This window comes from Balearica regulorum, chromosome 34, assembly GCF_011004875.1.
Source record: "Balearica regulorum gibbericeps isolate bBalReg1 chromosome 34, bBalReg1.pri, whole genome shotgun sequence".
Classification (NCBI taxonomy): Eukaryota; Metazoa; Chordata; class Aves; order Gruiformes; family Gruidae; genus Balearica; species Balearica regulorum.
In genome coordinates, this window is record NC_046217.1 from 83,838 (window position 1) to 100,742 (window position 16,905).

Consider the following 16,905-nt stretch of genomic DNA (forward strand, 5'->3'; position numbering starts at 1 on the left):
GCGAGCCCCTTAAAGTGGTCCCGGGGGGGGGGGGCGATGGGTTCAGACCCTGCTGAGCGCCGGGAGCAGGCGGGACACTGCCCCCCCGGACCCCCCCTCTCCGATCGGGCCCCCCCCCCCACCCCGGGGTACCGGCCATGGCTGCGCTGCTGCTGGGCGCCCTCCTCCCCCTCCTCTGCCCCCCACCGGTGAGCCGGGCCCCCGGGAGGGGGGGACGGGGGGGGGGTCTTGGTGATTTTGGGGGGGGTCAGGGAGGTCCTGGGGTGCTTCAGGTGTCCCTTTGTGGTCCCCGGGGGGGGGGGGAGTGGGTCATTCGGGGGGGGGGGGGGTGTTGGGATATCGGGGGGGTGTAGAGGTGGGGGGGCTGTGGGTTGGTTGGGGGGGTCCTTGGGGTGCTGGGGTGGCTCCTAAGGGGCCGTTTTGGGACGCTGGGGGGTGTTTTGGGGGATATTTGGGTAGCGGGGGGGGGCCCTGAGGGATATTTTGGGGTGCTGAGCTCTTGGGGCTTGGGGGGGGGGGGTCGGGTTGCTGATGCCCACCTGCAGGTGCAGCCGGCCGGGGTGCTGGAGCTGCGGGTGCTGTCGGCACGGGGGGGCCCGGGGGGAGCATGTGGGGGCCCCCCCTCCTGTCGCCTCGTCTTTCGCCTCTGTCTGCGCCCCCCTGGGGGGGTCGGCTGCAGCTTGGGGGTCGCCCACAGCCCCCCCGGCCCGCCCCCCACCCCGGGGGCCCCCCGCATCCTCCGCCTGCCCTTCGCCTTCCCCTGGCCGGTGAGCCCCCCCCCCTCCAGCTCCAAACACACACACCCCCAATTATCCCGGGACCCCCCAAGGGATCAGGAATATCCCCCCCCAAATTTTTACACCCTCCCCCCCCCAGGGCACTGTCTCCCTCGTTGTTGAGTCGTGGCGGCTGGAGGAGGCCAAAGGCTCTGGGGGTGAGTGGGGGGGGGATTTGGGGGGGAAATGGGGGTCCTAGGGGGGCAAATGGGGGTCCTGGGTATTTTTTGGGGGTGGGCGAGGGATAAGGGGGGGGGAAATGAGGGATAAATAGCAGGAGGGGGCTAGCTGTGGGGCCTGGGGGGTTTTTGGGGGAGTGAATTAGGGTTGGGTGGCAAATGGGGGGCTTGGGGGGGGGGGCAAATTGGGGTCCTGGGGGGATGAATGGGGGCCCTGGGTATTTTGGGGGGGGGATGTGGAGATCCTATAGGGGGTGGCTGAGGGGTAAGTGTGGGGGGAATGGGGGACAAATAGCAGTGGGGGGGGCAGCTGGGGGCCTGGGGGGTTTTGGGGGGGTGAATTGGGGTTTGGGGGGGGAGCAGCAGGGCTGGGGTGGGGTTCGGTGCTGAACGGCTGCCACAGGCCCCCAGGACCGGCTCTTGGGGCGTGCGGTGGCCCGGCAGCACCTCTCCCCGGGGGGTCCCTGGCGGGGGGGGGGCCGGGGGGGGCCTGCGTTTTGGCACCCGCCTGCGCTGCCGCCCCCCCTCCCGTGGCCCCCGCTGCGCCCCCCGCTGCCCCCCCTGCCCCCGCCGCTGCGGCCCCTCTGCCTGCCGCCCCCCCCGACGCTGCTGGCCCCACTGCTGCGCCCGCCGTGAGTACCCCCAACCTTTCCTGGGGGGCCCCCTGGCTTTGGGGGTGCCCCTGACCCCCCCCTCCCCGCCATCTCCCCCCCCCCCCCCCCCCAGGTGGGTGCCAGGAAGCCTGTGCCCCCCCCGGCGCTGACGGAAGCGTGGTGAGTGGGGACCCCCCTGCCCCGTCACTGTGGGGACCCCCCTGGTGACACCGACACCCCCACCCTGGGGACCCCCCCGGTGCTTCTGGGCACACTGGGGTGGTGGTGGGGGGGGGAACCCGTCCTTACCGTCCCAGCAATGGCGCTGCCTGCGCAGGGTCACCGGGGCTGTGACACCCCCGGACCGGGACGGCAACCGGCAGCAGCTCCAGCAGCACCGGCGGCAGCACCAGCAGCTCCGGCGGCACCGGCAGCGGTACCGGCAGCACCGCTGGTGGCCCTGGACGCACCGGCAGCAGCACCGGCTGCGGCACCGGCAGCGCCGCTGGTGGCCCTGGAAGCACTGGCAGCGGCGGCGGTGGTGGCACCCCCAAAATCACCGGCAGCGGCACCAGCAGCGCCGGCCCCTGAAGCGCCGTCGGCGTCGCTCCCGCCCGCGGGACACTTGGCGATGCCAGAGCTTCTCCCCGAGGTGCCACCGTCGCCGTGCGCCCTCGGTCCCTGTTTCAACGGCGGCGCCTGCGCCCCGGCATCGGCTCCCGGCGCCGGTTACACGTGCCGCTGCCCGCCCGGCTTCCGCGGCTCCAACTGCGAACGCCGCGCCGACCGCTGCGCCGACCACCTCTGCCTGCACGGTGAGCACGTCACCCCGCTCCGTCCCTCTTGGCACGATTCGGCGCCACTTCGGCGCCGCTGACGACCGTCTCCCTTCCCTGGTGCAGGCGGTCAGTGCCGCGATTTGGGTCGCGGCGCCGTTTGCAAATGCCGCCCCGGTTTTTCGGGGCGCCGGTGCGAACGCAACGCCGACGACTGTACCCCCAACCCTTGCGCCAACGGCGGCACGTGCCAGGACGGCGCCAACTCCTTCACCTGCTCCTGCACCCTCGGTTACGCCGGTGCCGATTGCCGACGCCGCGCCGACGCTTGCGCCTCCGGCCCCTGCCTGCACGGCGCCACGTGCTACACCCATTTTTCCGGCCACGTTTGCGCCTGCCCCCCCGGATTTATGGGGTCCCGATGCGAGGAAGAAATCGGGGGACCCCCCCCGGCACCCCGACGCCTCTTCGTGTCCCCCCCCCTCGCCCTGGCCTGCGCCCTCCCCCTCGTCCTGCTGGCTCCCGGTGTGGGGGTGGCGCTGGCGGTGCGGCGCAGGCGGCGGCTACCGGGAGAGAGGTGAGGGGGGGGGATTTTTGGGGTGTGGGAGGGGCACAGGTTGGTTTTGGGGGGTCCCACAGGCTTTTTCAGTGAGATTTGGGGTGGGGTGTGGATTTTTGGGGGTCTCGGGCTTTTTTGGTGAGATTTGGGGGGGGGAATGACAGGCTGATTTTGAGGGGGTCCCACGGGCTTTTGAGGTGATGTTTGGGGGGGGCACAGGGTCATTTTGGGGGGTCCCATGGGGGTTTTGGTGAGATTTGGGGGGGGGGAGGTGGATTTTTAAGGTGGGGGGGACACACAGAGGCTGATTTTGGGGGGGTCCCACGGGTGGTTTTTTTCCCAGCAGCAGCCCCCCAGCAGTGCCCCCCAGCGCAACCCCCCCGGGGAGGGAGCGGCGGCCCCCCCGCGCCTCCGCCACCCGGGTGAGCCCCCCCCGCGACCCCCCCGCACCCCCCCGTGTCCGCGTCCCCCCCCTTTAACCCCCCCATTTCTCCTCTTCCCACCCCCCTCCCAGGTATGACCCGGCGGTGACAGACCCACTCAGGACCCCCCCCCACTCGAGTCTGGGGCCCCACAGTGGGTTGGGGGGGGTGTCTGTGCTATAAAGCTCTTTGAGACGTCTGTCCGTGCCGCTGTGTCCCCAGAATCCGGCGCCCACGTGTGGGGGGGGGACACACACGAGTGGGGACACCCCACTCAGGAACAGAGAGGGTGACATGAGTGGGGACACCCTCGTTTGGAATGGGGGTGGGGCACAACACGGGTGGGGGGACGCTGTATGGGAGCGGGAGGTGACACGCTGCTCCAGACCGGGGTGGGGACACGGGTGGGGACACCCCACTGGGGACAGTGGGTGGGGGACACGGGTGGGGATGCACCACTCACGACCACGGGGTGACACGGGTGGGAATGCACCACAGTCGGGGGGGGACGGGACACGGGGACACCACACCGCGGATCGGGGGGGTTGTGACACGCCCGTGGGGTTGACACGGTCCCGCCACGGGGAGCCGCCCGCTCCATGACTCGGCGCTCAACTCGCTGCCCCTGGGCGCTCGGCGGTCGATTGCTTCCTTAATCTACCGCTGTTCCCGCCCTCTGCTGGCGAGGCCACTCCCCTTCCCGCGCCGTGAACGAGGGCGTCGGCCAATGGGAAGGGGCGTGGGGAGGGCGTCGGCCAATGGGAGGGCGGAGCGGACCGAGGTGGGGACTGGAGGGGGCGGGGCCGCCTCGGAGCCGGCGGCGTGTGGAAGCGGCGGGAGCCATGAAGTGAGCGGGGGGGGCGGGGGGGTCCCGGGATCGGGGCGGGGGGGGGGGGCGACCACGGGAGGGCCGGGATCCCGGTGGATCCCAGGGGGTGCCAGGCCCACGGGAGGGTCAGGATCCCGGTGGATCCCAGGGGTTGCCGGGCCCACGGGAGGGCCGGGATCTCAGGGAACCCGAGGGGGTGCCGGGCCCACGGGAGGGCCGGGATCCCGGTGGATCCCAGGGGGTGCCAGGCCCACGGGAGGGTCAGGATCCCGGTGGATCCCAGGGGTTGCCGGGCCCACGGGAGGGCCTGGATCTCAGGGAACCCGTGGGGGTGCCAGGCCCACGGGAGGGCCGGGATCTCAGGGAACCCGAGGGGGTGCCAGGCCCACGGGAGAGTCAGGATCCCGGTGGATCCCAGGGATTGCCGGGCCCACGGGAGGGTCAGGATCCCGGTGGATCCCAGGGGTTGCCGGGCCCACGGGAGGGCCGGGATCTTGGTGGATCCCAGGGGGTGCCAGGCCCACGGGAGGGTCGGGATCCCGGTGGATCCCAGGGGTTGCCGGGCCCACGGGAGGGTCAGGATCCCGGTGGATCCCAGGGGATGCCGGGCCCACGGGAGGGCCGGGATCCCTGATGATCCCTGGCAGCCTTTTTCGCAGAGCGGATCCCTGCAGGGGCTCCCTGGAGCCCCGTGACACCCCCCGCACACACACACCCCGGATCCCACTGATCCGACCTGCCAGGAGCAGCGGGGACGGCACGGGTGGGCCGGGGCACCCTGATCCCAGGGCCAGGAGGGATCGGGCCGGCGCTGAGCTCCCCACCAGGCTGGGATCTGGCGGGATCCCTTGCGGGAATCCTCCTTTCCCCGCTCCCTCCGCAGGCTGAACATCGACGGCCTCCTGGTCTACTTCCCCTATGACTACATCTACCCCGAGCAGTTCTCCTACATGCTGGAGCTCAAGAGGACCTTGGATGCCAAGGTTTGGCGGGATCCAGTGATCCCCGACGGGCTGGGATCCACCCACACCCCCCCCCAGGGACGTGACGCCGCTGCTCTCGGCAGGGTCACGGCGTCCTGGAGATGCCCTCGGGGACCGGGAAGACGGTGTCACTGCTGTCACTCATCGTCGCCTATCAGCGGGTGAGCGCCAGCGCGCGATCCCAGTGGATCCCATCAGATCCCAGCCCTGTGGATCCTCCCATCGTTTCCTTTCTGCAGGCCCGGCCGCTGGATGTCACCAAACTCATCTACTGCTCCCGCACGGTGCCGGAGATCGAGAAGGTGGGACGAGAAGCTGGGGGAAAGGTGCGGGCGGGGGGGGGAAGAACAGATCCCAGAGGGGATCCCGAGGGATCCGCCACTGCCGCTGCAGGTGATCGAGGAGCTGCGGAAGCTGATGGATTTCTACGAGAAGGAGCTGGGGGAGAAGGTGCCGTTCCTGGGGCTGGCGCTGAGCTCCAGGAAGAACCTCTGCATCCACCCTGAGGTGGGCGGGGGATCGGGTGAGATCCACCGGGGTGGGGATCTGGGGGATCCCCTGGGTGGGGGGGGACAGTGCGGTGACCATGGGGGTGCAGGTGTCCTCGCTGCGCTTCGGGAAGGAGGTGGACAGCCGGTGCCTCAGCCTGACGGCCTCCTACGTGCGGGCGCAGCACCAGCGTGACGGATCTCTGCCCGCCTGCCGCTTCTTCGAGGTGAGGGATCCCCCCCGATCCCCCCCGATGCCCTGACGGGCACCCAGTGGTCCCCCAGATCCCCCTTCCCAACCCCCTGATGATGGGCACCCAGGAATCCCCCCTGATCCCCCCTGATCCCCTGATGGGTGCTTAGGGATCTCCTGATCCTCCATGATCCCTCCCGATCCCTTGATGGGTGCCCAGGGGTCCCCCAGATCCCCCCTGGTCCCCCCCACCATCCCCTGACGGGCACCCAGGGGTCCCCCGGATCCTCCCCAGTCTCCTGCCAGCTCCTGGGTGTCCCCAACAGCTCCTGGCGCCCTGGGGTGCCCCCAATTCCCTCCCTGGCCCTTGAGCACCCTGGAGTACCCCCCCCTCCCCAGCACCCCAAGGGGACCCCCCACCCACCCCCCAGCACCCCCAGCACTCTGGGGTGCCCCCCAACACCCCAGAGGGGCCCCCATCCACCCCCAACACCCCGGGGTCCCCCCCATTCCTTCCCTGGCCCTTGAGCACCCTGGGGTGCCCCCGACCCCCCCACACCCCTGGGTGCCCCCCAGGACTTCGACACCCACGGGCGCGAGGTGCCCCTCCCCTACGGCGTCTACAACCTGGACGAGCTGAAGGCGCACGGCCGCCGCCACGGCTGGTGCCCCTACTTCCTCGCCCGCTACTCGGTACGGGGGTACCCCCCAAAAACCAACCCTGGGGGCTCCTTTATCCCAAAACGCCCCCAAATTTATGCGTGTGTGTCCCCCAAAAAACGCAGATCCTCCACGCCAACATCGTGGTTTACAGCTATCACTACCTGCTGGACCCCAAAATCGCCGACTTAGTTTCCAAAGAACTGGCTAAAAAATCGGTGGTGGTTTTCGATGAAGCTCACAACATCGGTCAGCACCCCCCGCCCAAAATCCCTTTTTTTTTTTTTTTTTTTTTTTTAATTTTATGGCGCCACACACATGGGGCGGGGGGTGTGACATAATTTTTATTCCATAGACAACGTCTGCATCGACTCCATGGGGGTGAACATCACGCGCCGCACCCTCGACCGCTGCCAGGCCAACGTCGCCACGCTCCAATCCACCATCCAAAAGTCAGCGCACCCCCATTTTCTTACACCCCCTCTCCTTCTGTCCTCTCCTCCCCCCCCCCTTTTTTTGTTTTTGTGATACCCTCCCCCCCAAAAAATACATTTTTTAGGATCAAGGAGACGGACGCGCGGCGGCTGACGGAGGAATACCGGCGGTTGGTGGAGGGGCTGCGGGACGCCGGTGTGGCACGGGAGACCGACCTCTACCTCGCCAACCCGGTGCTGCCGGACGAGATCCTGCGCGGTGGGTGGTGGTGGGGGGGGGGTTTTTGGGGGGGGGCACCCCACTTTTGGGGAGCCCCACGGGGTTGTTCGTTTTACCGGGCTGGGAGAGTTTGTTGGGGGGGGTGTTGGTGTGAGGAAAAGGAGTTTTGGGGTTGTGGTAGCACACTCCCCCTCCAAATTTCCGGCCTGGGGGAGGTTGGGCAGTCTCCTTTTTGGGGGGAGGGACAACCCCCCCACTCTGAGCACTTTGGGGTGCCCCCAGCCCCGCACCAGACTTTGGTCCCCCCCAATTTCCACCCTGGCTGAGCATGGGGGGTCCCCAATCCCATTTTTTGCGGTGCAGAGCCCCCCCAAACCCTTTCAGGTGCCCCCAACCCACTCTAACCCCCCAATTTCTCCTCCAGCCATACACAGACACCCCAGGGGCTCCCATTAACAGGTCGGCAGCAGAGGGGATGGACAATATCGGGGTCCCCCCCATCTGAGCCCCCCCCTCTCCACTGTCCCCCCCCAAACCAGAGGCGGTTCCTGGCAGCATCCGGACGGCCGAGCACTTCGTGGGCTTCCTGAAGCGGCTGGTGGCTTACCTGCGGGCGCGGGTGCGGGGGCCGCGCGTGGTGCAGGAGAGCCCCCCCGCCTTCCTCAAGGACCTCTACGAGAAGGTCTGCATCGAGCGCAAGCCCCTGCGGTGAGTTTCTTTCTTGGGGGCGGGGGGGGGCACACCCCCAAAAAAAAAAATCACCCCCCAAAAGTCATGTGTCCCGTGTCCCCCCAGGGTGCTGTATCCCCCCCAGGTGATTTTTCCACCCCCCAAGTGATCTTCCCCCCCCTCAAGTGATTTCACGTCCCCCCCCGTGGCTGATTTCGCCCCCTCCCCCAGGTTCTGCGCCGAGCGGCTGCGGTCGCTGCTGCGGACGCTGGAGATCGCGGACGTGGGCGACTTCTCCGCCATCACCCTTGTCGCCGACTTCGCCACCCTCGTCAGCACCTACGCTAAGGGTGGGCCGCCCCGCGCCAAGAAAATGGGGGGGCAGCCCCTGAGCACCCCCTTTTTTCTTGGGGGTTGGGGGGGGGGGTCTGTGAGCCCCCCGCGGAGTGGGGGTTGGCACCCATGGGTCCCTAAGCGCACTCAGGGTGGGTGGGTGGGGCAGGGTGCATCCTGTTTTGGGGGGGGGGGTGTGCTGGGTGCTGACCCCCCCCTAAATCCACCCACCCCCCCAAGGTTTCACCATCATCATCGAGCCCTTCGACGACCGGACCCCCACCATCGCCAACCCCATCCTGCACTTCAGGTGTGTGGGGGGGGTCACATGGACACGGGGGGGAAACGGACGGACATGGGGAGGGCAGTGGCAGTGTCACCCCACACGCGCGTGTGTGTGTGTCCCCCGCAGCTGCATGGACGCCTCCATCGCCATCAAACCCGTCTTCGAGCGCTTCCAGTCCGTCATCATCACGTCGGGGGTGAGGCCCCCCGCGCCGTGTCCCTGTGGCCCCCCCCGTCGTTCCCCCCCCCCAGGACCCATGGGGGTGACCCTGTGTGTGTGTGTGTGTCCCCAGACTCTCTCCCCGTTGGACATTTACCCCAAAATCTTGGATTTCCGCCCTGTCACCATGGCGACCTTCACCATGACACTGGCCCGGACCTGCCTCTGCCCCATGGTGAGGGGGGGACAGACATGGGGTGGTGGGGGAGAGAATGTCGGGGACCCCCCCGTGTCACCGGTGTCCCCTCCCTCGCAGATCGTGGGTCGTGGCAACGACCAGGTGGCCATCAGCTCCAAGTTTGAGACCCGCGAGGACATCGGTGGGGGACACAGGGTGATGGGGCTGGGGGGGCACAGGGATGGGGTTATGGGGCTGGGGGGGGACACAAGGTGATGGGGCTGGGGGGGGCACAGGGATGAGGTTGTGGGGCGGGGGGGGGGACCCCAGCCCGGGACAGCCATGTGGCTGGTGGGACATCGGGTGGGGGGTGATGGTGACATTCAGGCTCCAGAGGGGACTTTGAGTGGCCGGGGGCACTCCACAGCCCCCCCAACCCACGCTGACACCCCCCCCACCCCCCCCAGCCGTCATCCGCAACTACGGGAACCTGCTGCTGGAGCTGTCGGCCGTGGTCCCCGACGGCATCGTCGCCTTCTTCACCAGCTACCAGTACATGGAGAACATCGTGGCCTCCTGGTACGAGCAGGTACGGCCCCTCGTGCCCTGCTGTGTCCCCCCCATGTCCCCCCGTGTCCCCCCACGTCCCCACGGCATCCCCTGACCCCCATCCAGGGCATCCTGGAGAACATCCAGCGGAACAAACTCATCTTCATCGAGACGCAGGACGGCGCCGAGACCAGCGTGGCCCTGGAGAAGTACCAGGAGGTGTGTGTATGGGGGGGGGGGGGGGGGCAGCACCCCGGGGTGTCACCGGTGTCACCCCCACGCCCAGTTCCCGTGTGACGTGGTGGATTTTTGGCAGGCCTGCGAGAATGGTCGGGGCGCCATCCTGCTCTCCGTGGCTCGCGGCAAAGTGTCGGAAGGCATCGATTTCGGTGAGGGATGGCGCAGCTCGGGGAGATGGTGGCATGGGGGGGGACGCAGTGGCACTGGGGGGGATGTGGTGGCAGGTGCTGAAGCACCCTGAGCACCCCTCGTTTTACCTCCCCCCCCCACGCCCAGTGCACCACTACGGCAGAGCCGTCGTCATGTTCGGGGTGCCCTACGTCTACACCCAGAGCCGCATCCTGAAGGTGAGTGGGGACCCGTGGGGAGCCGTGGGGTCCTGGGGGGCAGCTGTGGGGGCACCCGTGGGGACAGCAGGGCACCCTGGGGGGACCCTGTGGCACGGCCAGGCACCCTGGGGACGCTGCGGGCACTCTGGGGACATGATGGGGTGTCCCAGGGCCACAGCGGGGCACCCATGGAGCACCATGGGGCACCCTGGGCACACAGTGGGGCACCCCAGGGACACAGTGGGCACCCTGGGGCCACAGTGGGGCACCCCACGGCCAGGCCAGGCTCCCCACAGGACACTCATAGCGTGTGTGTGTCCCCCCACGGGACACTCAGGACGTGCCCCCCCCCCCCAGGCCAGGCTGGAATACCTCCGGGACCAGTTCCAGATCCGGGAGAACGACTTCCTCACCTTCGACGCCATGCGCCACGCTGCCCAGTGCGTCGGCCGAGCCCTGCGCGGCAAAACCGACTACGGCCTCATGGTCTTCGCCGACAAAGTGGGGTCCGGCATGAGCTGGGGGGGGGGGCGCGCACAGAGATTTTTGGGTGGGCTGCAGGATGGACACCGCACACACCCCCCCCCTCCCTTTTTGCCCCTCCCAAGCGTTTCGCCCGGGCGGACAAGCGCGGGAAGCTGCCGCGGTGGATCCAGGAACGCATCACCGACGCCAACCTCAACCTGACGGTGGACGAAGCCGTGCAAGTCGCCAAGTTCTTCCTGCGCCAGATGGCTCAGCCCTTCCACCAGGTAAAGGACCACCACCCCCCCCCCGCAAAAAAACCACCCCGGAACCCCCCTTCCCACGCTCGCCGGAGCTGGGGGATCCCCCCACGCCCCGAGTTCACCCCGTGGCGGTGCAGGAGGATCAGCTGGGGCTGTCCCTGCTGACGCTGGAGCAGCTGCAGTCGCAGGAGGTTCTGCAGCGGATCGAGCAGATCGCGCAGCAGGTCTGAGCCCCCCACACCCTGCGACACCCCCATGTGCTCGGAGAGGGATCGGGATCTTCCCTGCCTGCTCACGGTGGGATCCAGATCCCCCCACACACGCTCAGAGCAGGATCCAGATCTCACACACACACTCGGAGTGGGACCTGGATCCCCCCCACCTGCTCAAGGTGGGACCCAGATCCCCCCACGTGCTCACGGTGGGGTCTAGATCCCTCACACAGACTCAGCGCAGGATGCAGACACGCCCCCCCCCCCCCCGCCCCAAAGTGGGATCCAGACCCTCCCCCCCCCTCAAAGTGGGATCTGGATCCCGCCACGTGCTCGGAGCAGCACCCCTCCCTTGGAGCAGCCCCCAGATCCCCCAATCAGGGGGGGTGTGGGTGCTGCCCCCCCCCCCCCCCCGTGCAGGAACCCCCCAACTGCCCTTTTCTTTTTGTACGCCCCCCTCCCAATAAAGCAGGAACACCCACCCACCCACACAATGTGCACCCCCCTTATTTGCTGCTGCTGCGCCGGGGGAACCCCAAATTTTCCCTGGGGGGGGCGGGAGCAGGGACACGGGGACACCCCCCCCCCAGGGCCCCAATAACGGAGCGCCCATGTCCTGGAGACCCCCATGGCCAAGGTCACCCCCCCCCCGGGGTCTGTCCATTCCCAAAGCTCACGGGGTCCCCCTGGCTCTGTGGGGCACCCCCAGAGCTATGGGGGGGGTGCAGAGGGGCTCTGCTGTGTGTGTCCCCCGCCCCCTGGGGTGTATTCCCCCCCCCCTCTGTGCCTCAGTTTCCCCAGAGGTGCTGGTGGGTGGTTCGGGGGGCTGGAGGGGGGGGGGGGGGTGCACGAAGCCCTTACCCATGGGTGCCACCGCGGTGTCCCTGCCGCCCGTCCCGCGTCCCCTGCCAAGGTCCCCCCATGCCGACACCGGATCCTGCCGGGTAACCGGATCCAGCCTAAAAATAGCTGGGGGGGGGGGGCATGGGGTGGGAGTCTGGCTTGAATTGCCCTGATCCAGCGGATCCGCCCGGGTCACCCACCCATGGGTGCCCCCCACCCTGACCCCTGTGGTGGGAGGGGGCCGGCAGCACCCACACCCCCCCCGCCCGGGTCCTGGCAGTGGGGGGGTCCAGTTGCTCCCAGTGCTCCCAGTTGCAGCCAGGCCCCAGGAGGGTGACTGGAGGTCAAGGTCGGCCAAGGCCGCAGCACCCATGGGTGGGCACAGGGTGCTGCTCTGCTGCAGCGTCCTGGGCAACGTGCAACAACGTGCAACAACGTGCAAGGCGCCGCACGAAGCACGCCACGTGCAACACGCGACATTTGGTGTGCAGCGGCGTGCAATGTGCGGCGTGCAGCATGCCGCGTGCAACGTGCAACGTTCAGTGTGCAACGACGTGCAACGTGCCGCCAGCTGTGTACAGCAGCGTGCAACGGGGGTGGGGTGGGGGTGTGCAAGGTGCCCCGGGGGGAGGGTCGTGTGGAACGAGGGGGTGCCCAGTGCACCCGGTGAAGCAAAATGGGGGGTCCCGGTGTAACGGGGGGGGGCGGTCCCGGTGTAACAAGGTGCCCTCAGTGTAGCAGGGGGTTGTCCCGGTGTAATGGGGGGGTTGCCCCCGGTGTAACGGGGCGGGGGGGGGGTGCACCCTCCGTGGCAGCGGGGCTGGCAGGTGCCGGGCCAGGCGCCCACCGGACACCCGACACCGGGGGGGTGTGGGGGGGCGGCTCCGTGGGTGGGGGGGGACCTGGAGGGAGCCGGGCGGGGCCGGGGGGGGGGATAAAAGCCACTGCCGGCCCCGCTCCCCGCTGCCCGCTCCGCCGGTACCGGCCAGACCCGACCCGTCCGCCCGCGCCGCTCAAGGTAACACCCCCCCCCCCCACGGGACTGCCCGGTGCCACCGGGGCCAAACTGGGACCGCAGCCTCGGGTACCGGGGTTGGACCGGAGCCGTCCCGGTGCCCACCGGGATGGGATGGGATGGAGCCCCGGGACCACCGGGACGGGAGCGGGAGCTGTAGGAGCCCCGAGACCACCGGGACCCCCCGCTTTGCCCCGGTCCCAGGCCGGATCTCTCGGGCCCCGGAGCGGCTCGATGCCCCCCCGCCCTCCGGTCCGGTCAAACCCCGGTCCGGTCCCGCGTCCCTCCGCGCTATAAATAGCCCCGGGCCCATCCCGGCCAAACATGGACGGGACCGGCCTGGCCCCGCCCCCCGGGTCAGGCCCCGCCTCCCCGGGTCAGGCCCCGCCCCCTGCCTGGCCCCGCCCATGGCACATGCACATTATAACCACGCCCCTTGGGTACACACACACACGGGGGGGGCGGGATCGGTAGAAGACCCCCTCGGGGTCCTAGTGCCCCCCCTCGGGGTCCTAGTGCCCCCCCCCCCAGGTCCTAGTGCCCCCCCCCCAGGTCCTAGTGCCCCCCCCCCAGGTCCTAGTGCCCCCCCCCGAGTCCTAGTGCCCCCCCCGGGTCCTAGTGCGCCCCCCCCCCGGGTCCTAGTGCCCCCCCCCCGGGGTCCTAGTGACCCCCCCCCGGAGTCCTAGTGACCCCCCCGGGTCCTAGTGCCTCCCCGTGGCCGGGCCGTGGCCCCGGGGCTGGGCCGTGCCCTCCCGGCGCCCACCCATGCTCACCCCATTGTCGTGTTTCCCCCCCCCCCCCGCCCCCGTAGCCCACCATGCCGTTCAGCAGCACCCACAACAAGCACAAGTTGAAGTTCTCGGCCGAGGAGGAGTTCCCGGACCTGACAAAGCACAACAACCACATGGCCAAGGTCCTCACCCCCGCGCTCTACCAGCGCCTGCGCGACAAGGAGACCCCCAGCGGCTTCACCCTCGATGACGTCATCCAGACCGGTGTCGACAACCCTGGTGGGTGACAGCACGTGGCGAGGGGGCAAGCCGGGGGTGGGCACACACACACCCCCCCCCCAGTGCCATCCCGGCTGCCCAGTGCTATGCCCAGTACCATACTGGGAGATGGTGCCTTGTCCCCAGTGCCATAGTGGGGGCCCAGTGGCCTGTCCCCAGTTCCATACCCATTCCCGGTGCCCAGTGCCATGTCCCCGGTGCCGTACCAACTCCCTGTGCCCCCCCCCCCCCCCGCCAGGCCACCCCTTCATCATGACGGTGGGCTGCGTGGCCGGGGACGAGGAGTCCTACGAGGTCTTCAAGGACCTCTTCGACCCAGTGATCCAGGACCGCCACGGTGGCTACAAACCCACCGACAAACACCGCACTGACCTCAACCACGAGAACCTCAAGGTGCTGGGTGCCCCCAGGGTGGGGGGGGTGGGGGGGTGTCCCTTCTGGGTTTTGGGGTGGGGGCAAGGGGTCGTGGACCCTTTGGGGACATGGAGGATGATGGGCATGGGAGGCTTGGGGTGCCCCCAGAGGTTTGGGGGGGGGGGAAGAGGATGCTTGGGGGGGCCATGGGGATATGGACACATGGGGGGGGGGGGGGTCCCCAGGCTCCCGGGCGTTGGGTCCCTTCTGGTCCATGGGGGGTCGGGGTGGGGGTGATGGGGGGTTTTGGGGTGCCTGAGGGGGTCCCCAGGCTGCAGCTGACCTCTCGGGCAGGGAGGGGAGGACCTGGACCCCAAGTACGTGCTGAGCAGCCGGGTGCGCACGGGGCGCAGCATCAAGGGCTACTCCCTGCCCCCCCACTGCAGCCGGGGGGAGCGCCGGGCCATCGAGAAGCTGTCAGTCAACGGTGAGGGGGCGGGGCCTGTGGCAAGAGGGCGGGGCCTGACAGAGGGGGCGGGGCTCGGTGGGCGAGGCAGGGTGGGGGCGTGGCCTGTGGGTACAGGGTGGGACAAAGCTTGGGTGGGGCTGGGTGTGTGGGCGGGGCCTAGAGCTGGAATGGGCGTGTCCTGGAGTTGGGCTGGGCGTGTCTTGGCGCTGCTAGAGCTAGATTGGGCGTGGCCTGGGGTGGGCGTGGCCTAGAGATGGGATGGGAGTGGTCTAGCACTGAGAGGGCGTGGCCTGGAGCTGGGTTGGGCGTGGTCTAGATATGGGTTGGGTGTGGTCTGAGATGGGCGTGGCCTAGAGCTGGTATGGGCGTGGCCTAGAGATGGGATGGGAGTGGTCTAGCACTGAGATGGGTGTGGTCTAGCGCTGGTTGGGCGTGGCCTGGCACCGGTTGGGCGTGGCCTAGAGATGGGATGGGTGTGGTCTAGAGCTGGTTGGGCGTGGCCTGGCACCGGTTGGGCGTGGCATAGAGATGGGATGGGTGTGGTCTAGAGAGGAGATGGGCGTGGCCTTGCACCGGGTGGGCGTGGCCGAGGCCCGCAGTAGGTAGCTCAGTGCCACGGGTGGGGTCGATGGGCGTGTCCTGGTGGGAGGTGGGCGTGGTGTGGGCGTGTCCGGTGCCTGACCCCGCCCCCCGCAGCCCTGAACAGCCTGGAAGGGGAGTTCAAGGGCCGGTACTACCCGCTGAAGGCCATGACGGAGCAGGAGCAGCAGCAGCTCATCGATGACCACTTCCTCTTCGACAAGCCGGTCTCGCCCCTGCTGCTGGCCTCGGGCATGGCCCGCGACTGGCCCGACGCCCGCGGCATCTGGTGGGGCATCCCGGGAGAGGGGGCACCCAGGGAGCAGGGTCCCATCCTGGAGGGTGCTGGGGGCACCCACATATTGGGGATCCCAGCTAGGAGGAGTACTGGGGGCACCCAGGGAGCAGGGTCCCATCCTGGAGGGTGCTGGGGGCACCCACACATTGGGGATCCCAGCTAGGAGGAGTACTGGGGGCACCCAGGGAGCAGGATCCCATCCTGGAGGGTGCTGGGGGCACCCAGGGAGCAGGGTCCCATCTGGGGTGGGGTGGGGGGGTGCTGGGGGCACCCACGTATTGCAGATCCCAGCTGGGAGGGGTGCAAGGGGCACCCACAGATCAAGGTCCCACCTGGAGTCACCCAAATGTTGGGGTCCCACCTGGGAGGGGGCAGTTCAGGCCCCCCCCCCCCCAGCCACCTGGGTCCCACCTGGGGGGGGGGGTGCAGGGAGCACCCACATATTTGGGTCCCACCTTGAAGGAGGCAGTTCGGGGCCCCCCCAGTGAATCCGGGGGTGTCGTGTGTGTGTGTCCCCCCAGGCACAATGACAACAAGACCTTCCTGGTGTGGGTGAACGAGGAGGACCACCTCCGCGTCATCTCCATGGAGAAGGGGGGCAATATGAAGGAGGTGTTCAGGCGCTTCTGCGTCGGCCTCAAGAAGGTGGGGCAGAGCGGGGGGGGAAGATGTGGGGGGCAGTGGGGACGTGGGGGGGGCAGTGGGGTCATGGAGGGGACGTGGGGGACATGGGGGGCTTTGGGAGATATGGGGGACAACGGAGGGCTTGGGGGGGCAGTGGGGTGTCCAGGCGGGACCCCAGCCCCCCCATGTGTTGTGTGTGTCGTGTGTCCCCCCCCAGATCGAGGAGATCTTCAAGAAGGCTGGGCACCCCTTCATGTGGACCGAGCACCTGGGCTACATCCTGACCTGCCCCTCCAACCTGGGCACGGGGCTGCGCGGGGGGGTCCACGTCCGCCTGCCCAAGCTCAGCCAGCACCCCAAGTTCGAGGAGATCCTCAAGCGTCTCCGTCTCCAGAAGCGGGGCACAGGTGGGGACATGGCGGGGGGGACAGGGACAGGGGGATGTGGGGACACGAGAGGCGGAATTTGGGCACAAGAACACGGGGGATACAGGGCACAGGCAGGTGTGGGTGCCGTGGGGTGCCATGGGATGCAAGGTGGGTGCCGTGGGGTGGCGTGTGGGTGCTGTGGGGTACCGACCACCCCGTTTCCCCCCCACCCCAGGCGGTGTGGACACGGCAGCCGTGGGCGCCGTCTTCGACATCTCCAACGCCGACCGCCTGGGCTTCTCGGAGGTGGAGCAGGTGCAGATGGTGGTGGACGGGGTGAAGCTGATGGTGGAGATGGAGAAGAAGCTGGAGCAGAACCAGCCCATCGACGACATGATCCCTGCCCAGAAATAAGGGGGGGGCCCCCCTTGAGACACACACCCTCCCCCCGATCAGCCTCAATAAACGCTGCTGGGCCCCACAGCAAAGCAAAATGTCTTGGGGGGGGGGGTGCCCCACGAGGGGTGACGGCGCAATCCTGCTGCCCCCC

The 16,905-nt window shown here is 68.7% G+C and overlaps 3 protein-coding genes across 9 annotated transcripts; all 3 read left to right on the top strand.

Moving 5' to 3' along the window:
• The first annotated feature begins 112 nt into the window (after window positions 1-112).
• Window positions 113-3,504, top strand: DLL3 (delta like canonical Notch ligand 3). The gene is given in 10 exon segments (XM_075738569.1): window positions 113-188; window positions 546-767; window positions 877-934; window positions 1,359-1,426; window positions 1,428-1,587; window positions 1,682-1,728; window positions 1,886-2,363; window positions 2,451-2,901; window positions 3,227-3,305; window positions 3,398-3,504. Coding segments are annotated over 10 exon segments (1,620 nt in total). The 5' UTR covers window positions 113-137; the 3' UTR covers window positions 3,404-3,504.
• Window positions 3,505-4,077: 573 nt separating this feature from the next.
• ERCC2 (ERCC excision repair 2, TFIIH core complex helicase subunit) lies at window positions 4,078-11,284 on the top strand. Of its 7 annotated transcripts, none has more exons than XR_012832795.1 (24): window positions 4,078-4,152; window positions 5,018-5,117; window positions 5,201-5,278; window positions 5,357-5,419; window positions 5,511-5,624; window positions 5,716-5,832; window positions 6,375-6,491; window positions 6,584-6,707; window positions 6,814-6,910; window positions 7,018-7,151; window positions 7,652-7,820; window positions 8,013-8,131; window positions 8,355-8,424; window positions 8,527-8,596; window positions 8,693-8,794; window positions 8,876-8,939; window positions 9,205-9,326; window positions 9,413-9,505; window positions 9,603-9,675; window positions 9,803-9,873; window positions 10,213-10,356; window positions 10,464-10,607; window positions 10,721-10,880; window positions 10,975-11,284. XR_012832795.1 is itself a non-coding variant. In XM_075738627.1 (23 exons), the coding sequence occupies exons 1-23, from the start codon at window positions 4,148-4,150 to the stop codon at window positions 10,811-10,813; spliced, it is 2,283 nt and encodes a 760-aa protein (XP_075594742.1). In that variant the 5' UTR covers window positions 4,078-4,147; the 3' UTR covers window positions 10,814-10,893. The 7 variants fall into 7 exon arrangements, 2 of the variants coding, with proteins under 2 accessions (XP_075594742.1, XP_075594743.1); XR_012832794.1 differs by having other exon boundaries at window positions 10,721-10,871; window positions 10,966-11,064; XR_012832796.1 differs by having other exon boundaries at window positions 10,760-10,871; window positions 10,966-11,064.
• A 1,283-nt stretch (window positions 11,285-12,567) lies between these two features.
• On the top strand, window positions 12,568-16,836 carry CKM (creatine kinase, M-type). Its single transcript, XM_075738636.1, has 8 exons — window positions 12,568-12,656; window positions 13,465-13,663; window positions 13,902-14,056; window positions 14,372-14,504; window positions 15,183-15,354; window positions 15,885-16,008; window positions 16,205-16,394; window positions 16,591-16,836. Exons 2-8 carry the CDS (start codon window positions 13,471-13,473, stop codon window positions 16,767-16,769), a joined length of 1,146 nt encoding a protein of 381 aa, XP_075594751.1. The 5' UTR covers window positions 12,568-12,656; window positions 13,465-13,470; the 3' UTR covers window positions 16,770-16,836.
• The last annotated feature ends 69 nt before the right edge of the window (window positions 16,837-16,905 follow it).

Bases quoted from the DNA above. Each gene is read 5' to 3' on its own strand.
- ERCC2 (XM_075738627.1), top strand. The intron at 6,492-6,583 runs GTACGGGGGTAC...CAAAAAACGCAG, and splicing joins ACTTCCTCGCCCGCTACTCG to ATCCTCCACGCCAACATCGT. The intron at 8,597-8,692 runs GTGAGGCCCCCC...GTGTGTCCCCAG, and splicing joins CCGTCATCATCACGTCGGGG to ACTCTCTCCCCGTTGGACAT.
- CKM (XM_075738636.1), top strand. From the start codon at position 13,471: ATGCCGTTCAGCAGCACCCACAACAAGCACAAGTTGAAGTTCTCGGCC. The intron at 13,664-13,901 runs GTGGGTGACAGC...CCCCCCCGCCAG, and splicing joins GACCGGTGTCGACAACCCTG to GCCACCCCTTCATCATGACG. The intron at 14,057-14,371 runs GTGCTGGGTGCC...CCTCTCGGGCAG, and splicing joins TCAACCACGAGAACCTCAAG to GGAGGGGAGGACCTGGACCC.